The sequence below is a fragment of the Melanostigma gelatinosum genome (genome assembly GCF_949748355.1).
Source record: "Melanostigma gelatinosum genome assembly, chromosome: 14".
Classification (NCBI taxonomy): domain Eukaryota; kingdom Metazoa; phylum Chordata; class Actinopteri; order Perciformes; family Zoarcidae; genus Melanostigma; species Melanostigma gelatinosum.
In genome coordinates this window covers 7,309,364-7,331,312 of record NC_136647.1, presented here as the reverse complement: position 1 = coordinate 7,331,312, position 21,949 = coordinate 7,309,364, and the positions used below count along the sequence as shown (strand labels likewise).

Genomic DNA, 21,949 nt, shown 5'->3' with positions numbered 1-21,949 from the left:
CCAAACTTGCATACACACACACACGTGCATAAATAAAGCTTTTTCCTTCAACCGGCAAAATCATCAGCGCTCACAGGATCCATGGAGGTGATGTATGAGAGCAACATACATCTCTTGGTGTCATCCAAACACCACAGAGTGATTTCATTTGTTGACAGACATATTGCTTTGGCAATAACAACGCCACGAGGACTGCCATGAGTTACAACCGTGAATCATGTATCGGTCTCAGTTTATCACATGCATTTAAAGACGCCACTTGCGAAAATGACATTAATGTGCCTCTACAGTCCACCCTGGCAATGACAGTAACTATCGTGTTCATTTCCAAGTGGCATTCTTTGTGTTGTGTGGTGTTTTGACTAAAGTACCAGATACCACAGCTATTATGTTTTAAAATGCTTCAGCAGCAGTAGAAAGGAAACAGGCCAGTAGGGTTATGGTGTGATAGGCTTTTCTAATCACCATCTGAAACCTGTAATTACTTTTCTTGCAATCATTAAGACGATAGTTCACTGTGTATGTAAAGCACAGACACCTACAGGCTATGAGTACTGCAGCCTATTGGCAGTGTACAGTGCCAGACACATCGAAAGCATTGAATGACAAATACACGGCCTGCCAGTTTTGCCTGGTGGTCTTATATCGCAGTTGTAAAATAACTGTTGTATTAAGAATGTGACCAACTCTTCCACTCTGCTGACACATTTGAAAAAAAGCCATATGGTAAATAATTAGAGCTGGAAGTGTAAGAGCTTTGTGTGGCTACTGAATAATACATCAACTTAGACATTACAACCAGATTATATTGGGATAGTTCTGTGCACTGAACCATCTGGTATGGCTTATAATGTGACTTTAAATATGGATTATTGTGCTCAGAATAAACACATACATAGACTCAATGTGCAATCTACTATGCAGTGTGTTGATGTGGTGCTTTTGACCAAAGGTACAAACTGCAACATCATATAGACACTGATAACTTACTGCATGCCTACCTTTCTGTGGACAGTTCTCTATTCTTATGCTAAATAATAAGACAATAACAAATTGCAAGATCCAACAAGTTTGATGAAGTCAAACAGCTGAAGAGCATAATGCACCAACTACGAAAACTGACAAATAATCGTCTTGAAAACATTTTCAAAAGTTAAAACAGGCCATGTGTTTTTTGCGGTTGGTCTTTATTCATTTTTTAATAAATATAAAAAAATATGTTCACAATTAGAAGTTGAAAGTAAACTTGTTCACGTGTCCTACCAATCTCATCAATGCACACACAAATACAGAACTTGTGCGTATGTTTGCGGTCGAGCGAGATTTACCCAAACAAATTATTTTCAGATGAGGAGGTGCCGGAATTGTTCGTAACAAACATGCCATCTACTCACCTGGACATCTCCATCGTGTCCTTAGTGAGATAGACAATCCAGTAAACCAGGTTGAAGGCGCCAAACGAAAGTGGGAAGAGGATGCGGGAATATTTGTCGATGATGCTGGTGCCCGTCAGGACATTGTTGTCTGGCACAGCTGAACCCTGCTGCAGGAAGGCTTGGGCATTGACAGGTGGGTTGGGAAATGTTTTGGCAGGGCGGTCAAACAGCGGGGCAGAGTTCATCCTCTTCTTTAGCACACTGCTGGCATCCACCTTGGAGAGGGAAAAGGGAAAATGTATATATGAGGATAGTGACATTAAAGAGAATAGTGCATGATGTAATATGAGGGTATTAATAATGAAACGGGTGCTGCGCAGTTTCCAGAGACATAAAATCATCGTATGTTATGTGCTAAAATGTTAATGCTGTGGCACAAACTGATTGTGCAATTTGAAGGGACAACTTGCTATAATGGAATATATATCAACACATTATACAGAGAATAAGACAAATTATATAAAAAAATTATCCTGATGTTAGTGCCATAATTACACAGCTAGTTAATCACCGCATGTGGGAAATGTGTGTGTCTGCAAAAACTGTCTAGGATACCAATGAGTACCACAAGTAATTAAGTTCAATAAAGGAAATCAATGATATTCTGTTTTCCACTTGATGTGATTTCCATCAACCCGTTCCATTAAGAGTGATACAGTTATGGGAAGCAAACAAAACATCTGAAACAAAAGAGACTTTATAGTGTATTTACACATAGTTATTGCTATGCCTCATCATATTTCATTAAATCAGTGTGATCTCAGCACATACTCCCTTCTCCAACAGTTATAAATCAGCTACATTATGTGTATGGAGCCAAAAAGGGAGAATACATCTTGGAAATGGGTCAAGGAACACCGTGTGGCCTGTAGTGTCGGAGAGAGTGAGAGAGACAGTGAAAGAGAGCGAGACATTTCTTTTTATAAAGATAACAATATTCTAAATTACTGTATCAACCTGAAGAGCCATAGGAATTGTACAAACAGCCATTTCTTGATAGATCAAGTAATGACCTAACAGTAGCTCCTTATGGATATGAGCATTATTGAACATTTACGCATTTTATCTCTATAAAAACAACAACATAACAATGAAATATTTAGCATATTGTCATACAACCGTATGATTGCAAGACATACAATGTCATACAATGTTTACATTTGTTTTTTGGTCATTTGGAAGCCATGTGGGCGTGTAGCCCCCAGCTAATGAGCAGGAAGGGCAGCTCGTTCTCATTCCCAGGTCAAACACTGCAGCTGTATCCCACCCTTCAGTGTGCTGAGGCTCACATACCTCACAGGCCGGCATGCACAGAGAATGGACCACAGCAAGAGGAAGCGTGCCTTGGGCTGCATTCATTAAAAAAAAAATCAGCCACCTTCCCGCAGGTTTGCGATGAAGTATGAATGTGTTTATCTGTTCCTTAGAACGTAACCATCGTGAAACAATCAGAAAATAATGTTTTATTCTTTTGATTCGCGGTTTTGTTCTCACAGACACTAATCTCACTCTTCAATTACTCCCTAGCTCCCTCAACCTCTGCTACAATCTCTCTCTTGCTCACTAGTTGAGAAGAGGTGTTTGCAAAAAGCAACCGACAATGCTAGGACATATTATATCTTTAATAAAAGGTATGGAGTGACTCATAAAAGCACCGTATAGGTCCAAATGAATTTAAAAACAGTACCACATGTGCTTATGGAGTTTTCCTAAATTATTCACCAAATCATGTTAATTATTCTTAAGTAAACCATACTTTAAAAGAATGATGTTCAGTGCAGTGTTGAGGAAATACACTTCATATGCAGTTCACTGACTTGTCCAGTTTAAAACTGTCAATCTTATTCCATTCACAGTGCATGCTTTTTTCCAGACTATAGTCTTCGAGCAAAAATTGTGCTTGTGAGATTTAGGCTGGATTTGTGAGGCTACAGGATTACATGCTCCTCTACAGGTTAAGACACTGTCAAGCTATTGCAATCATCTAGCTGAGGGGGACTCTTCAAAAAATGCATACTGGCCAATCTTACAATTTAACTCCATAACTTTGATTTATTTATATCCCAAAACTTGATTTATTTAATTTATTTGCAAATGCAACAATACATTTACAATCAAAAACGATTCTGTATTTAATTATTAAATGATGTTTTAGTATGACTTTGTCCTGATGCTCATCTTCACAAACACCATATCAGTCGTTGTAAGGCAGCCATCTTGAGATGTACAATTCATGCACATTCACACTGCTGATTTAATTAGATTGAGTCATCCTCATTCCAATTGTGTATGAATTGATTGAATGTCTATGTATAGAAGGTGTTGTATGATGCATGGCTTGACTACATATACTAAGAAACACAGTCTCTTTCTTCTGAAACAAATACAGAATAACTTTCCTCTTCTTCGGTAAACCATAAAACGTAATAATGATCCATGGTACCCTCAAAACACAATATAATTATTTATTGTGGTAAAATACTGATAGTTACCAAGTACCAAGGGACAAAGAGAGAGAAGAGAAGGTAAAATACTGCACTATGATTCAAATGATTTAATTCTCTTCAGGCTTCATTAGTGTGAGAACGTTCACAACTATTTCATCAGCATTTCACTCTTGACACCAGCTATACTTAAAAAGCAATAGGGCACTGTGAAAGGCTCGGAGAAGGGATAAAAAACAATCTGTCAGGATTTGTAAAACCCTAGCAACAAGACAGTGGGGAGGGGCTGTGAGAGGGGGGGGGGGGGCTGTGGGTCCTGGTGATCCAACAGCTGGTCATCCCGACGTAAAGCTTACTCATCACTGAATTACTATTTGTGCCCCTATATGTGAGTTAGGTACGCTTCCTGCTGTTGAATAACTGCCCGTTTGTACATTTCCCAGGAATTTCCCAGTAATTTGGTGTTGAAGGTCTTTTGTTTTCTGTTGTAACCAGTTGGTGTCAGAAGCTGCAACAACATCAGGCTGCAGCTTCAGATCTCAGTTCCTACACAGCTATAATGCTTCCTTTTGCTGTTAAAGATCATGCAGTGAGTACAGATTTCGTGCATGCCCTGCGTGCGCGGCGTACTGCACATTTGCACAGCTGATCCGATATGCTATTTCTGATCATGACAACAGGCTTGTATGGCTTCTTCCTAGTCAAATCCCAGAGGGATCATCTCCTCCACTGCTGAGAATTTCAACAGAACCACTTTGACACAGGGAGGAAGGGCACTGACTGATGGATGTACTGATGTATGTATGGATGTTTGTTTGGGTGCGGGTATTGATATGCATGGGTGGGAGCGACATGCAAGTGTGTTTCATTATGTATGCAAGGCGTACACGATAAAACGCAGATCGGCAGAGATCTTTTCCAGACGTGGTTTGTGTGCGAGTAATTGCAGAATTGCGGCAGTGTATGGTTGATTGCGTGCAGCGTAATGTCTCAGGGAGACATCGATTATTGTTTCAATGTATGTTTTAAATCTCCTTTATGCTTTTATGTGAAGCACTTTGAATTACCTTGTTGTTGAAATGTGCTATACAAATAAACTTGCCTTGCCTTGCCTTGCCTAGGTGCGTGTGTGAAATAAGGTTCCTCTAACTGTGCACCACCAATATTGGATGGGAGAAAGAGCAATGAGGTTCATCTGAGTGGGTGTTGAGTGGGTGTGTATACACTTATGGATGATCATAAATGGTGGAGAGGTGGAGCAGTACGTACTGAATGCATCAGCTATAATGCTGTACTTTCATTGTTTAGTTTTAGAAAGTAAGAGAATAAACATCAGTCGGGATTAAAAATAAAATATTATGAATTGGTGTGTTTCTGTGTCACTAATTCTTAAGTGCTGCAAGCATACAAGTTGAACCAGTAGGATATGGAATACAGCTGAAAATGGAGAGATTACCTGATCATCAGCTACATATAAAAATAAGGTTACGTCTTTCACAACATCCTCTAAATATTACACTGCATTCTCAACATGAACTGTGGAAAACTTACAGCAATGTTGACCGACATGCAAGAAAAATAAAAAAACATTGAAAAACTTTTCTGACTTCTGGTTATGACAAATCCTGCTCTTCCTTCTCTTAGTTATACAAGCTCATACTTTAACCATAGCTTCCTATGTGACTTGCCCGAAAGGGAACAATAAAAAACCGATTAGGCCTTCTAAAACGCAAGTGATAACATATCACCATATATTCTCTCTTACACAAAGCTTAGAGGAAAAGTCAAACATTTCACGAATGCCTTTTCTCTATTCGGAGTGATACAGTGGTTGCTCAGGGCTAAACTTACATTTATGGCCATCATTTCAGCAGACACTGCTCGAATTTGTTTCTTTGCTGAACAAATGTTAAGTCTGCTAGCGCGCTGTGGCAGGCCGCGGGCTAATAACATTGGTTAAAAAAAACAAAAACATTTTGATGTCCCCCAAATGTAAATTCTTAAACCTGTATGACAATTAAAGATAGTGTTTTGGAGTAAATTTTGATGAGCATTACCACGTTTTATTCACACTTATTCTCTCACATCACACATGATGACGTGCATGAGCAGGAGGTTGACCAAATACCCTTCCCTGCTGATTGCAGAAGTCAGTAATGCAAATGTTTGGTGCATGCAAGCCATACAACATGGATTGCCAAATTAACATAAAGGGGGTCTCTTGGTTTTTCAACCTATTCCACTGATCACAGCACAGTTCTAGTGGCACGCCTCAAGGATACACACAACGTATTGTGTGACAACCGAGAAAACTCCACAGGTAGCTCGAGGTATAACAGTGCACGACATCTGTTGTCAAATCTCTGGCCGGAGCTTGAAAATCAGAACTCTCAGGACTAATTATCAGAACACTGTGACACCAGGTTAACGCTTGGAAATCAAACCTGTCCCGATGTAATCAGGACCCGTCTATAAATAAAGGTCCTCTCTTTCTCTGTTCTCCTGTATTTCCTCCCACCACTATTTTATTTTCTGTTTATTTCCTGCACCACATACTGCACCGCCTACTCACACAAGCCACTGAAAATTTGTATATCTAACTCATTAAATGGAACATTTATCTTGTTGCTGTGAGGTGGCCTTTCCTGTTATGGCTTTACCTGACAGTCATAACAGGTAATGTTTGGCGTGACTGTTGGATGGCTATTTCTATCCCCAATGATACACCATTGTGTTTCTTTCCCTTTTCTCTGTGTAATGAAGAATCTTTCCTCCTACATATTTGTTGAAAGCAGTCATTTTCCATGATGCATCCCTCCCACTCTCTCTTTTGCTCAGTGTAACTCTCTCTCTCTCTCACATACGCAACACAAAAACAAACCCCACTGGTCCCTCACATCCATCTCTCCATCTTGCGCTACAAAAAACGGACTGGGCCAGCTTTCTCAGCCCCCACTCTACTAGCTGCCCTTCTTCATGTGAGCCTGCAGTGATCTGCTGGATATTCCCTTAATCTATGGCTGTTACATAATCTGCAGCAACATCGTTCACAGAGCCACTGGCTGTCGCCTCGTGTCACTCTGTGGTTATCACACAGTTACAGGGCAGAATAGAGGACGGGGAGAGAGGGATGGATTGATGATAGATGTGCTGATGGATGGATGGATAAGGCATCGTATAGGGTGATGAGGGAATTGTGCGGATGTGGGGGGCATCAATTGCTGCAGATTACGATTGTGCATATATACAGGCCTGTATGAGGGTCTGAGTGTGTGACGCAGATTATGTGTGGACGTGCGTTCTTGTGTTGGGCTGTGAGGACAAGCGTGGATAAAGTGGAGATTGTGGCGTTTCAGTGTGTATATGTGGACAGCACATTCAAACAAAAAGTGAGGGGAAAAGGAGGTGTGTGTGTGTGTGTGTGTGTGTGTGCATAAGAGAGAGCGAGAGAAAATATTCATTTAAAAAAAAGAGTGTATCAAGAATAAAGGGTTCAAATGAAGAGCACCGCAGGGGGCTAGAGAAGAGGCACAAAAATAGGGATAATGTTACATGTTGGTGCAGTTTTGTGTATGTGTGTGTGTGTGTGTGTGTGTGTGCATGTGTTTGAGGGGGAAGAAAGGAAAGAGGGATGAATCTATGGATTAGATGTAGGCGAGCGTGAGACTTAGTGTGGGATGGGGCAGAGGATGAAAGAGAATGTACACATTACAGTATAATGTGCATTTGAAGAAAGAACTTGAGAGCAAGTCATGAAGTAGAAATTCTACATCAGTGATATCAAAATAAAATAAACCATCTAAATCAGTCAGAATCAAACACAATTTCATACACCTCTCTTGAGTACCATGTGCTATTTAATCATTGTATTTAATGTTCGCTGTTCGCATCTGTTCAGCGGTTCGTATCATATTTATAATTGCTTGCTTTTTCTCGATCCACTTTTCATTTTGTAATTATGCCTTTGCAACACAGCTGTGTTTACATGTTATACTAATAAAGCTAATTGGAATGGGAAAAAGATCAGAACATTGAAATTGTTATAAAAAGGCAAAGATCTGAGAATGGATTTAGACTGAAGGGGAGACAAACAGAACACTACAGCCAGGAGGAGAAATAGAGACATGTGTTTAGCAAGAGACAACAACAACTGAGATGCAGAAAGATGAAAAGGGACGATGAAAACCAGACATATAGAGAGATGATAGTGACTGAATACATGTATAAATCCAGAATAGTATCCGACTTCAGTACTGCAGGCTATACTGGCATTACTTTCCCTCTGTTGGGTTAACCCCTCGCACCCACATGACAATCATTCCTGCAAAAATCACGGCCCATCTTCTCCAACCAGAATAATATGAATGAATGAATGAATGGATTTTATTTTTATAGCGCTTTTCACAGACATAATATCACAAAGTGCTTAACAGAGCAGACATTTAAAAGCATAAAAAACACAATGTGACCCTAGGGTCAATAAATTATCTACGGTACACAGAGAAAATTAAAAAATTAAATAAAAAATAATAAAAAATAAAATTAAAATGTAAAACATATTTTAAGAGCAGGTCTAGGACATGGGTTTACTTTTACACAAACGCCAGCCTAAACAGGTGGGTTTTGAGCTGGCTTTTAAAAGTATCCACAGTATCTGCGAGGCGCAGAGTTGCAGGCAGAGCATTCCAGAGCCTCGGGGCCACTGCCTCAAAGGCTCGGTCACCACGGCTCTTACATCGTGTGCGTGGGACTGACAGAAGACCTAGAGCATTTGACCTGAGAGTGCGGGCGGGTGAATAGGGGCGAAGTAGATCAGCTACATAAGCCGGAGCCTGACCGTCATGTCATAAGCATATTGCTGGTGGGATCTGTATACACATGATTACTGTGCAAACAGGAGCTGCTTTTAGCAAAAATGTAGACGAATATAGTTTAGGCTTACATCAGCCCGATATGACCGATCCGCATTAAAAAAGGCATTTGCTAGTATTGACTCACTTTATGGTCCAAAGCTGCAGCTGATACTAAAACCATCCCTTTCTGCAGGTGCTTCACTGACTGCGAATGTAAAAGCAATGGTACATCATTGACGTGTACGTAGAAGTGTTGGCAGTCAGATAACACCACCAAAATAGGATTTGATGCACATCTCCAAAACATTACATAGACAAAATACTTGTCCAAAGTCCAACACGGGAGAGCGGCTCCGAAAACGAGTGCTGACTTTTCAACGACAAACTTTTAGCAAATGTAGTTAAAAGCCCTGCGGAGAGTTATGTTATTTAGCAGCTAAGTTTAGATTTGTGAGAAAAAAAAAGATAGAAGTGTGGTGGAGCCAGTGGAGTGGTTTGATGAAGAGATGTAGAGGCATGTAATGAGGCCAAGTGAAGCCCTCTTCCTTTCCTGTGAGTGCAGCATGACTCTGATCATCATTAATCACAGAATCGCCAGTAAGTAATCCTACCTCTGCATGTAAACTACATTAATAAGACGAGAAGAAAAGTGACACATAGAATAATGATCTAAATTAGTTCTACACTGTATAGCCTTGTTTCCATTGTAGCATTGTATTCAAGTATTGCATTGAAGTAGCATAATGTGAATGACAAAATTTGATAAAAGTTGCTCTAAATAGAATATAGAATCGCCTTTGATGAATGTGAGCTGATGTAGCGAACGTTCAACTCACATGACCAGAAATATATTCATATTGTCTTCATGTCCAGACAGCATGGAACATGGCCAATATCAGCTGACATGAAAGAACAATCAAAAGGTGGCCAATTGAAACAGATTCTTGAGAAAATGTCTCTCTCGTGGATCGGCCAAGGCGATCTGACTAAACAATGCAGCCTCGTTTATTTGCTTCAAACCAGTTGCTGGATATGTGCCTATTTCACATTTCTTTTTGGCGACACTTCAAGAGGTGGCTTGGAATTTGCTTGACAATTAAAAAGGAAACACTAGAAGTGATGTTTGCAGATTTTAAAATAGAAAAAACAGAGTATTTTGTATAATGTTTCCATCCCACCTGACACCTAATGAAGCACGGCTGTATGTAACATTTGCAATTTGACAACAACATATTCGGAAAACCTGATTTCCTTCCTCGAGTTAACAGTTTAGTGAGTTCACACAGGTTTGAACTTGAGCCAGAGCTGATTTATGAAGGCACGTAAACACAACAAGTGTGAAACAGTGGAGCAGACTTACTGAGGAAACGTCTCCGTCGTTCCCCGAGGCTGCAGCCGGTGCTGCGGCTGCAGCCTCCTGAGCCGCCGCCTTCATGGCTGCTGCTTTCCTCAGCTCCCTGTTGGCCTGCAGGGTGGAGAAGTAGTTGACGGCCGCAAATTCAATCAGGGCAGAGAAAACGAAGGCAAAGCAAACGGCGATGAACCAATCCATGGCTGTGGCGTAAGAAACTTTGGGGAGGGAGTGGCGGGCGCTGATACTGAGTGTTGTCATGGTCAAGACAGTGGTGATACCTGGATGGAGGGAGGAGACAGGAGTTATGACTGTTCCGTTTACATCCTATCATCCTATGGTACTTGGGTTGAAAGGCTTGTCTATTCTTGTGTTTACTGTCGTAGCAAACTGTGGCAGCGTGTTGGCTGAAACTCTTATAAGACCGGTAACACTCTCATTTATTTGTTTGTTTCTGGGAACCATCATATAAGTCAACAGATGCTTGTTGTTTCAATGCATAACAATGTAGAAGCTTGATTATGAGAGATCATTGCAACCAGCTTTATTCGGACAGACACATCGAGACTTACACACGAATGTAAACAAATGCAATGTTATAAACAACTTAAAGCAACTTAAGGGTAAGCACAGCTACCGTGTCTTTTCTTAAAATCAACAGATCAGGTCTGCTCACGAACATCATTTAAGTGACAAACAAAGCTGCAGCATGTCTTTTGAAAAAGCCATTTTAAATCTCTTACCATCTGGCAAATAGTGTCTATAATCACATCAGCATTGCCGAGATGATAGCAGTTGAATCCCTTGTGGTTTCAGTATTTATTAGACCAAAATGCTGCGGAACCTCCGAGTGAGGTCTTAACATGAACCATAATTAATCACTGGCATACAGGTCTGGCAGCTATCAACACGAGGATAAAGTGATTTTCTGAGGACTCAGTTTGTGAATACAAATGCACAAAATCCACAGGTGCATGAGATTGAACTATGACTCATATGTGTAGATGCCATTTAAAGCCTTCTCTAAAAGGGCTGAATTTGAGTTTTTATGTCTACTTCTGTCTAAATACCGTGGCCTGCACTGCCTAATTACATACAAACTGAAGCTTTGGATTGAGTGCTTTATGTTGATTTACATTTTCCAATAGTGTTAGAATTAAGACAGATCCTTGTTCAACTTTTAAAGATGCATGCAAACTACTAAATAATCGAATTGAAACTGAATGCAGTTAATCACGTATTAATGCATTTGACAGGAGGATGCCAAAATAAAAAATCTTGTTTCTGGTCTAAAAAAAACATAGTACCGTAATACATATAAAGTAACACAGCATGGGTAACACCCAAGCTGTTAATAGTACAACGAGGTACGCAGTAAATGTAATTTAATTAAACAAAAGAATAAAAAAATAATTGAGTCCACAATTCATTTTCCCAAGGATTATCTTTGACACATGGCAGCAACTCTGTTTGATGCCATATAACTAGAATGGCAGGCCATGTGGCATTTCTGCCCTGCAAGCTTTGCCAAAAAGTCACTTCATCGGAAGCTAATCCGTCCATAAGCAGACGAACCCGTGCCCCTGCACTGGCGCGCCAATATTAAACCAAACATCTGTAAACATTCTCGAGAAAGATGACCCAGACGCAAGCCACAAAGCATTTGCTAATATTTGTTTATCTGCTAATAAGTACTTCACAATCGAAGCTACGGGTCAGATAGGGAAGAATAAACAGCCTGAAATACGGATGTGTGGAAAATAAAACAAAACTGTACGTATCAATTGAGTGATAAGCAATATTGTTTTTGATATATTTAGCAGCTGTCAAAAGTTCTTCTAAAAAGTTCTACCTGACCATGGCTCCAGATTGAAGCACAGAGTGCAAAGATCCTTTTGAGCACACCCTCACAGTATACACAATTAAGAAAAACACTGTATAGATTTGAGACTGCAGGCCATCCATGAAGCATAATACTATCAAAACACTCAAAATAGATATGAAGTGCAATTTTGCCTCTGGAAAAATGGCTCTTAATCACTAGAAAGGGATTTTACCTGTCTTGCCCAGATTCTAACCTTATTAAGTCAGATAAAGATCCCGACATTGAACAACTTTTCTAATGGCCCATTAACAAAGTACATGTCTAATTCACTTTCATCAAGCTAAACCAAGCAGGGAAAAGGGGCCATTGAATACTGCGGCCCATGCTTTCAGCAAATGTGCACTGTAGTTGTGTCAATTGAATTTGCAGCGTAGGAACTTATGGGGGATTTAATGCACCCCTTAATGTATCAAAAGCATGTTTGCCACAACACTTGAGTGAAAGCTAACAGCTCTCAAATACAACCCCCTCCGATAGCCAGCCAACGCTGACTGTCTCATGCTCAAGCACAAGTTAAATGATTGCGAAGGGGAGGAGGGACATGGGAAGAAAGCCTGTCAGGGTAGGAGGGAGAGGCAAGAGAAAGAGTCTAGGAGGGAGGGGGATGAAGGATAAAGACAGGATAGAAATGAAATGCCTGGGGAATTTATGTGCTTTTACATGAAAAAAAGCAAGGTACAAATTAGGCCACACTCAATTAAGTCTGTGAGACTTTTGCTCAAGGGACTTTCAAGCTCTTAGAGAGGTTGTTGACAATCCAGAGCACAACATACGATGACTTAATGTTCTGTCAGAGTGGAGCACATCCATACAACAATTTGTCTTCTCCTTTGACTCATTTCCAACGCTCCATCGCACATCGAGAGTATTAATAAAACCTAATCAGATAATGGCTTTTTTTTTGGTGACTCGATTGCTGTCCTCTGCTTTCCACACGGGGCCTCAACCTTCATGGTAACACTAGTGATTGGGATCGAATCTCTAAAGAAGCGTGCAGGGTTGTCGAAGCGCTGGCTCGCTTGCCAAAAGAAGCACGGACTACAGAACCATAATCTCCAAGGGCCAGCAATGTTACTCCGCTCAGCTGCAGCTTGTCGAAAATTAACAAAAGGGGAAAAGTAATTGTAAAAGGGGAGGCATTTCACACACCTGCCCCATGTTTTTCCTCTTGCTTTGTCTCTGTCTTTTTGTCTCTCATTCCCCTTCGTCTCATTTTCTCCGTCTCTCGTCAGTGTCTCTGACCCTCTCTGCTCCCGAGGCTAGAGCTCGGTGGCAACTGTAGCGTAATGTAATGTGACCAAGCGGAACCTGTGAGTGCTCGGAAGAGGGCCAAGTAAACATCCTCACTCTCATTGCCCTGGCATGACCAATTTCAAAAAGGACATTTATTCCCAATTAATTCAGCTCCGCCACAGTGACAGAGGATGAGAGATAATGAAGAAAGGTTAAAACATACTCTGATGACTGTGTTTGTCTTTGTTCTCTGGCCGAAGGTTGTATTTCAAGGACCACTCCGTGCAGTTCAAACCCAATCAGAGCGCAGTAGATAGCGATAGGTGTGCTTGCTTAAAGCTTGCAGAGCTGGATTCACACTGGGGTCGAGCAGTGGGCGGTGAGTTGATACATATTCATTTGAGTTTTGGATACTTGAAAACAATCATGTTTTTTCAAGGTGATAACTGAGTGAAAACAAAAACTTGATAGAAACGCTTGCAACATAGTACAAACCTCATCTGACTCATCAGAACTACAAGAACTTCATACTGGATGATCAATCAGAGGCACAGCTTTAGCAATGTCTGTTCTACTCAGTAAAATATATTCGTAAAACAACAACTGAGATGGCTATGAGAAAGAAAAAAAACTCCATTATTTGCAAATCATTGTATTACAATCCTGGCTGCTAAAATGAGAAAGTTCCATCCCAGCAGGACAGCAATGTGCAGCATGTGTTTTTCTTACATTGTCATTTAAGGCTACACTTCAAACTTGAACTGGAATTTTTTACAGCATTTGAGGAAATTCAAAGAAATCTTACCAAACACCGTCCTCGCTGGGACCGATTCTTTATTGATCCAGAAGGAGACTTGGGCCAGGATGACGGTCATAATACAGGGAATATATGTCTGAATCAGGAAGAAGCCCATTTTCCTTTGCAGATGGAAGTGGACAGTCATGATGACATATTCACCTGAAAGAGGAAACACCAAAGACATTTGTACAAATCAGCAATTCATAGACACGCAATTAGTGGTTTAAATGTTTTGATGGACATAACTGTGTCTTTTTTGAATACATGGTTTAAAATAAAAGCTTTAATAATGTATATTACAGGATACTATCTCACCCCAGAGAAACCTCATAAAACATGTATCACATAGAAGAACACAGGGCTGTGAAATGTTGACCTGAAGGGTTATACATACCGGTAAGTATAAAACACATACTGCATATTGCAAAGCACATTTCTGAGCAGATCTCCAAGAATCTCTCCTCACCTGTGTTGGACTTTAGCCTCTCGCTTGACACTGTCTGACCGATGAGGTCGTACTGCAGCAAACTGGATGATTCCTGTGGCACCTCCACAGAAGACAGAGGACCTTTCTTCCAAGTGTACACGATCTCGCTGATGGGGTAAGCATCTGGACGGGATGGATGACAACTTTGATACAACTCATATCTTTTTTTTTCTTCCTTTTTTAAAATAATTTAAGACACAAAGTACAAAACAAAACTTTGAGACTCTGAGAGGATAACAGACAAAAAGGGACAAATACGTTCGGTTTCTGGTTTTAAAAGCAGACCTGATTATCTACGTTCTCCAAAATAAGAAATCAAATATTAACAACAAAAATAGATTTAAATAGAAAATAAATTAATATAATGAATGAATAAGCATGGAAACAAGTAACCCTGAAAAATTAACAAGCAACTGAAACATTATCCAAAAACATCATTCAAGGCTACATGGGTAAATGGCTGATGTTATTGCTGATAAAAAATTAGAAGATAACTTTTAGATTTTCATTTCATAAACATTTTTGCGGGCCTGGTCTTCGAGACACTTTTTGTCGACTGAAATAGTTTTATTCATACAGTTCCCCGAAGGTAGCCTAGTGTCTGAGACATTTCAAACTGAAATCTTTGACTTCATAGGCTTTCAGACAGTCAGTTGCTCGGTGACAGAGCGATCATTTGAGAGTGACACCATCTGTCAGACCCGTGAGGCTGAACAAAAACAAACTCACAACTCCCAAACTTGAGCGGGCAGGCATGGCCATCCATCGGGAAGTTCATCAGACGCATGGGACACTCTGCATTTATAGTTAATCTGTCAGAATAGAGAAGAGTTGAAAGCAGTGTTTGATATATATTTGATACACTGTTGCCTGCTGAGCAACTACTGAAACCAGTCATTGTGGTGCCATACAGTACAATGGCTGACTAAAAGAAAACATAAATGAATTAAACATGTATATAGAAGAGGGAATCGTTAAACTGAACCTCCTGCAAAGGCAAATAACAACACATTGCGGATTAAATAAAGATCTTGAATTTATTCAGTCAAGTTGATCCACTTAAACAATCAAATTATTTTTTTGAATCTGTTTTTGTGCCATCGGTAATTTAAAGGGATTTATTTTGTTCATGCTACATTGGAACAAAGTTGGAGTCATGTTTGTTTGAATCGCATTCCAGGCCTGTTTTCAATATCAGATGGCACATTTCTCTTTTTTTTCTCCGAATGGCACTCCTCGTTTCTTTTCATGTCTGTGCATATTCTTGGATGCTTGTTTGTTTGATTTGCTTTCCAGGCTAATACTCTATTCCGGTCTTGGCTGGATTTGGAGCTCACCGTCCAGCACTGTTACCTCATGGTGTAGAGGATTGTTCCGTTCTGCATGATGCGGAACAGCTTGTTGGGGGTGGTCATGTTGTGAGAGATCGACCTCTTGCCATTCCGGAAAAAGGTGTCCGGCGTCCAGATCTTGCTGACCATCAGGTTGTTGAGCCGCAGGATCTCGATAGGGCCCTCGAATTTCAGCCGCTCGTCGATCCATGTCTGACGGAAGAAGACGTCCATGGTGTATTCCTGGATGGAGGTTCGAGTGTGGGTTAAAGGATGTATTTACTACCACAGTTACTACTACCAATCCCACTGCTGGTGCTGCTTCTGCTCCTGCCACTACTATCTCCACTAACCCCGGAGAGAATGGCAGATGGGTTTGTGAGCCATGTTTTTTGTTGGATCTGCTGGATGGCAATATAGTCCTTTGTTTTTATAGTTTTTTTCTTTCCATTTCTGGACTACTATTGCTGCCAGTACTATTGAAATTCAAAATGTAGATTTGTGCTGATTCAAATATTTTACAATCAAGACATTAATCTATTGTTGTTTCTTTTAAGGGAGTTCATATATGGGATTTTATGTGGGACACAGACATACTGACATCTTCTCAAAATATATGATTTTTCTTCATCATACACATTCAATTCCTTTAATGCAAATAAAGATACCAAGAGGCTAAAACATAATTTGCAACATGTATGTTTTTATCATATTCTCTACGGACTGCCATTAATGAAGATCGAGTACATTTGTTGATTGATTGATGATACAATCATTGAACATGAATACAGTTTAATATATCTACAGCCGGCATAAAGTCTAGGATGTTTTTAGAGCAAATGGATGGCCATGCTGCCCTGACAAGCCTTTCACATGCATCTCTATAGAGCTGCCACTAGCCTATCACATGGCAGTTCAAGTGGGCTTTAGATGCAGTGAAAGCTAAAGCCTGAACAGAGTACTATACAGACCTACAGCACTCAGCCTATGACACATGAAAACCTATCCCGTGCCAACATCAGTCACATCTCTCTCTCCCTCCCTGACAGGGGGATTGTCAACCAGATTAAAATGCTAAGCTGCACTAATGACGTCCTGCCAAATGCTGTAATAATGAAGGCTGGAAGAGCCATGACTTGATGTTACCGGGAAAACCGTACATATTCTCTTTTCTATTCACACTGACTTTGTTAACGAGTGATGGAACACACGCATGCATGTGTATGGCGGCCAGTGAATGACCGTGTGCATCCTGTATCAGTGTCTCAGGGGTCAGCATGGTTTACGTACCATCTCAACATCTGAAACAGGTCCAAAGCTGGTGACAAAGATGTCAGTTTTGACCTCTGTAACTGGGCCTACAGCAGGAGGATAAGTAGTTGCTTTGATACAGACAAAAACAAGAACTTTGGTACAGACATTTGACAATTTTTTTTCAACATATAAAGCAGTTAGAAATAAAGCTGTTTAATATATAGACTATGAAAAAAAAATATCCAGTGAAAATCAAAAATGAACATGCAATTAATTTGAGCTGATTCTCAAACTGAGTTTCCAGTTGTTAGCTGTAATGTTTTTATAAGCATATAAAATAACATAAATAATATTGAACCTTTACAGCATACATGCTGGATGAACATCAGGGCACACACACAGCTGCTGGAGTAAAACTTTATCTCCTGAGAAAAGACACATTGATCCAATAATGTATCAGGCAATATCGTAAAATATGTCACGGTCATTAACATACCACCAAATCCAGGTCGCAGCCTGTTGTCATAGCCATCCAGTAATCTATCCAAAATGCGCGTGATGTCATCCAAATAGATATTGCTACCACCGGGCTGATTTCCCCAAACACTGCTCACACTGTAACTAAAGTAGATATGCACGAATGAAACAATTATTCCAACAAATAATTAAACTGCTGAAAATACAGTTTCTCAGATGCACATAAATCCACGGTCTTTGGTTCCCGTGCGTAAAAGTCGGAGAACATGCCGAGAAAAGAGTTGTCATACTCACCAAGACAGAAATAAGCAAGTTAAAAGGAAAGCCATGCCTCGCAAACACCCCACAACTAGAAATCCCTGGTCAACTTTTAAAATCAGCATATTCCATCATTTAAAAGCATGATTAAATGCGGGTCGGGTCTTCTTTTAGTTGCGAACCACGCGAGGATATCGCGCCAGTCCAGCACGACCTGACTTTCTCTCTAGTGCGGTTGCGCCCGCCTCAAAATCGCTCAGTTGGAAAAACCTGAAGAGTTTTTTAAGAGAGTGAAGAGGAAGGACGAGGGGGGGCATTAGCGGGCACTTTACACGAAACACTCTGGTCTCAAGAGAACATATTTACAACATGTTTGATGGAGCTGATGACGGTTATTGTGCCTATTTAATGAAGGCGGTTGAGGAGAAGCGAGGGCGAAAAAAAGAGACTGGAGGGAGCAGTGCACAAATACTATCATATCAATGTACAGTATACCAGTGACCTTTTGAGTGCAGTATAATCTTTATATTACGTCATTTTGCGACTGCCTTCTGTGTGTGCGTGTGTGTGTCTGTGTGTGTATGTGTGTGTGTGTGAAACCACAAGGCTTGGCCATAGAAAGACAGAAAATTGCTACATGAGATAAAGCATGATGAACTGTGATTCATATACTGGTTGGGTGGTTGACTGGAGTAGATGCATTTAGTGCAACTTCAAACTCACATTATCCATAGACCGAGAGCAAGGGGAAACCACACAAAGTCAGCTATTCCTACACCGTCTGTTGACAAAACACAATTCAAGAAATTGCATCATTTTCACTGTTGCGCAGTAAAGTTGATCTTTCAGTGGCACCGCTGGCAATGTGCACAACCATCAGCTGATTATGATAAGGGTGGCAATGATGATAAGATTCAAAGGTTCGTGAACCGGGAAGCATTTAGGAGGGAGCTTTTTTTGTGACTTATGTGTTAATTGTAACACTTGCACTGAAAATGACGAACCATAACCGACCATAAAACTGAAAAAATAGAAATAAGAAAATAAAAAATAAAAATCGAACTCATGTTTGCTGATCAAATATCTTCAGCAAAGATCTTCACTATAGTGTGTCCCTGTTGATCTACGGACAAAAATACAGTAGTTCCGCACAGCATTACTTTTTTATTATAAGTGGTATCATAGTTATCAATAATTCATGTGAGAGAAAAGTATAGGATATTCTTCTGGCAGCATTCAAATGTGGAGACAGATTATGCAACATATTCCTTCAACTCTGGTCTCTTTGTACTCAAAACTAAAGTTATATAATGATCTCAAAATATGATTTAAATGCAGAAAACAATGGATTACTTCCAGATCAAGCGCATCCAAAGTCAGACCTTTCAAATATTAGACGTAACTGCATCAGCGGAAAGATCTTGGCGATCACTGAAAACCTCTGGTGAGTACGAGTAGAGTTTGCTCGACATAGTAAAACAAGAAGGTTCAGCACGATTTCAAGTTTACATGATGCAACTTCAATTTGCATTCCACATGCTTTAGAAACTAAAAGGAGTTCCCTAATGCTGGTGTGTTGTTAAGGGACATATGTAACCTCGCTGTACTGAAGAATAAAATCAAACTTTAGATTTTCTTTTCTTCTCAGGATCCACTGCAACCCACCATCTAAGAGTTGGAGCAACAGAAGAAGTAGAAGTAGCGGTATGGGCAGTAGCAGTAGGAATTGTATGAACGTTTGACATAGAGGTAGCAGAAGCAAGTAAGTAGGAGAACCAGCAGCAGCAGTATTCATACAAGTTAAAGTAATACGAGAGTAGATGCAGTGGCGATTGAGAATGAATCTTATATAATTTGTGAACAAGTTGATGTTTTCGTTGGCTTGCTGCTGGACAAAGTAATCTGACACTAATGCTGTGATCAACTTGATCTTATCAACAATGAGGTCAGCTCTTCTGACCAACCACAGCCCACTGACCATGAAAGGCTCTTGACCTGATTCACTTTGCTAGCACCAGACGAGCTCGTGGATGAGAACCAGGACAAGAGTGAATTTATGCGAATGTGTTATATAGCATGCTATGCAATGTCTTATCATATCACAAGCAAGCAGAGACCTGTGTGTATACACTCACATGACACAGACACGAGCCAATAGTCTTTAATCCACCTCTGTGGCTGGTACGATCATGCAGTCATTATTAATCTCTGCTTTTTAGGCATGTCACAAAGTCTTTCCAGCAATCACACACAATTAGCACAATACATCACTGAATTCATACTTGATGAAACAATATTGATTCGATTAGAGATGATTGCTATGGCTGAAATCAAGATTTTTCATGTGCACTCACGTGTGTGTTCTTGCATACATCTGTGTCCCGTTTGTCCTGTCAGCATAGTGATTATATTCCAGGCTGGCTGGCTGGTTGATTGTCTAACTGGCTGGATAAATGGCCCCTTTATAGAATCGTGTACCGAGTAGCTTGATGCGTCTCCTGAATGGCTGGAAGAATGCCTGACTTACATCTATTATAATGTAATGCTCGTCTTCCTGCCTGGATCACTGTCTTCCTGGGTACCATGTCTTGAAGCAAATGCTCCGTCAGGCACCCAGCCAAACATAAGTGATTCAGAGAGCAGAGAAGCAGATGGTTGGACTGGATACATTGAGCTGTGTAAATGCACATCATTACATGAAACAGATATTACTCCTACTAACTGAAAGATAATAGCCAGCTCAGGTTAATCCTTTCACCAGCCTTATTGATTATCCCTGCTATAGCCAACATCTTCTCACATCTCATTCTCTGTTCCATTTGGGCGAATTCATGCCTCTCTATGATTGCTCATTACTTTTTAAAGCTTGTGTCATTGGTACAATGTTAAATAATAGGAGGCCATTATATCTTATAGACAATATTTCCACAAAACATAATCACTGAACCATTATTCGACTTTGGTCTGAATTGAGATGAAGGCGCAGTGATTGTGATGGATCGAAATTACGTATGCTTCATTCCTTGAGAACAATACACCTCATATGCCAGGGTGGGTAGCAATTCAATTATGCCAGTTTAGGAAGTCCAATTACTTTGGGAAGATAAGGGGACATACTTCAAAATCCAACGTGTTTTGAAGAAGAAGAAGAAAAAAAGCCTTCAGTAGGAGTTTGTTAATTAGTTCATTATTCAACAAAATAGGATTTAATTAAACATGTCATGATATGTACTCTGTATTTGATTCCCAATAGTACACGGCTTGGTGCAGAGCTAGCAGATTATTACAAGAAACTTCCCAAAACTCGCTGACCTTTTGAAGGAAGAAGAGCTCTCAGATGGCAGAACTAGAAAGGGCGGAGGATTGTTAAGTCGTTTGCTCAGTGCTAGTCATTATATTTTTTCTGTGGAAAGACAGAGACTGACATACACAAAGGCATGCCGTGAGGAAGAGTAAAAAAAAAAAAAAAAGCTGCAGAAACGGATGACAAAGAAAAAAACAATACAGAAGGAAGAAAAATCTGTGTTGCTCAATATCTGAATATTTTTAATGCCTCAATGTACTTCCAGCACCACGGACAGTTCCAACATGCAACTTATTAATATTACACTGAAGTGCTACACACGATGAGAATTCAAAGTCACTGCCAACATACAAGTATGTGGCTCACAGTACCTCTTACCCGTTACAGCAGTTCATTGCTCGTTATTGCCCAAAAAAGTGCATTGTCTAAACTCATTCCTGGCCTCACCACAGTGCTTCTATAAATACACGATAGCGCCCACGTGAGCTGGACCCACTGTACTTCATGAGCCTCACCATGTGGTATCTATGGTAACCACTTACAGTAGAAGAAGCTCAGCATGTGTGATGGAATATGAGCGTGTGTGTGTGTGTGTAACTCGAGGCTATTAAGAAATGAATTTCTTCACAGGAATAGAAAGGTGAGGAATTTCTGGTCATTGCTTCTGAAAGTGACTTGAATGGGGTGTAGGGTAAAGTTAGAATACATTTAAGGTAAGTGTGTGAGTTGAGTTTCAGTCAGTATGGTCAGAAAGGCTGAACTAAGACTTGTATTTAGGGATGGTTTCAGGGGAAAGGTTAGGTGTTGGTAGAAAGTTCGGAGATATGAGGAAAGAAA

General features: G+C 40.2%; 1 protein-coding gene across 1 annotated transcript; it reads right to left on the bottom strand.

The window, feature by feature from the left end:
* Window positions 1–1,390: 1,390 nt before the first annotated feature.
* Window positions 1,391–17,933, bottom strand: gabra6b (gamma-aminobutyric acid type A receptor subunit alpha6b; the record flags this gene model as incomplete). Its single annotated transcript, XM_079283441.1, has 9 exons — window positions 1,391–1,651; window positions 10,094–10,365; window positions 14,008–14,160; window positions 14,468–14,611; window positions 15,218–15,300; window positions 15,842–16,062; window positions 17,110–17,177; window positions 17,570–17,694; window positions 17,845–17,933. The coding sequence occupies 9 exons, from the start codon at window positions 17,931–17,933 to the stop codon at window positions 1,391–1,393; spliced, it is 1,416 nt and encodes a 471-aa protein (XP_079139567.1).
* Between the last annotated feature and the right edge of the window lie 4,016 nt (window positions 17,934–21,949).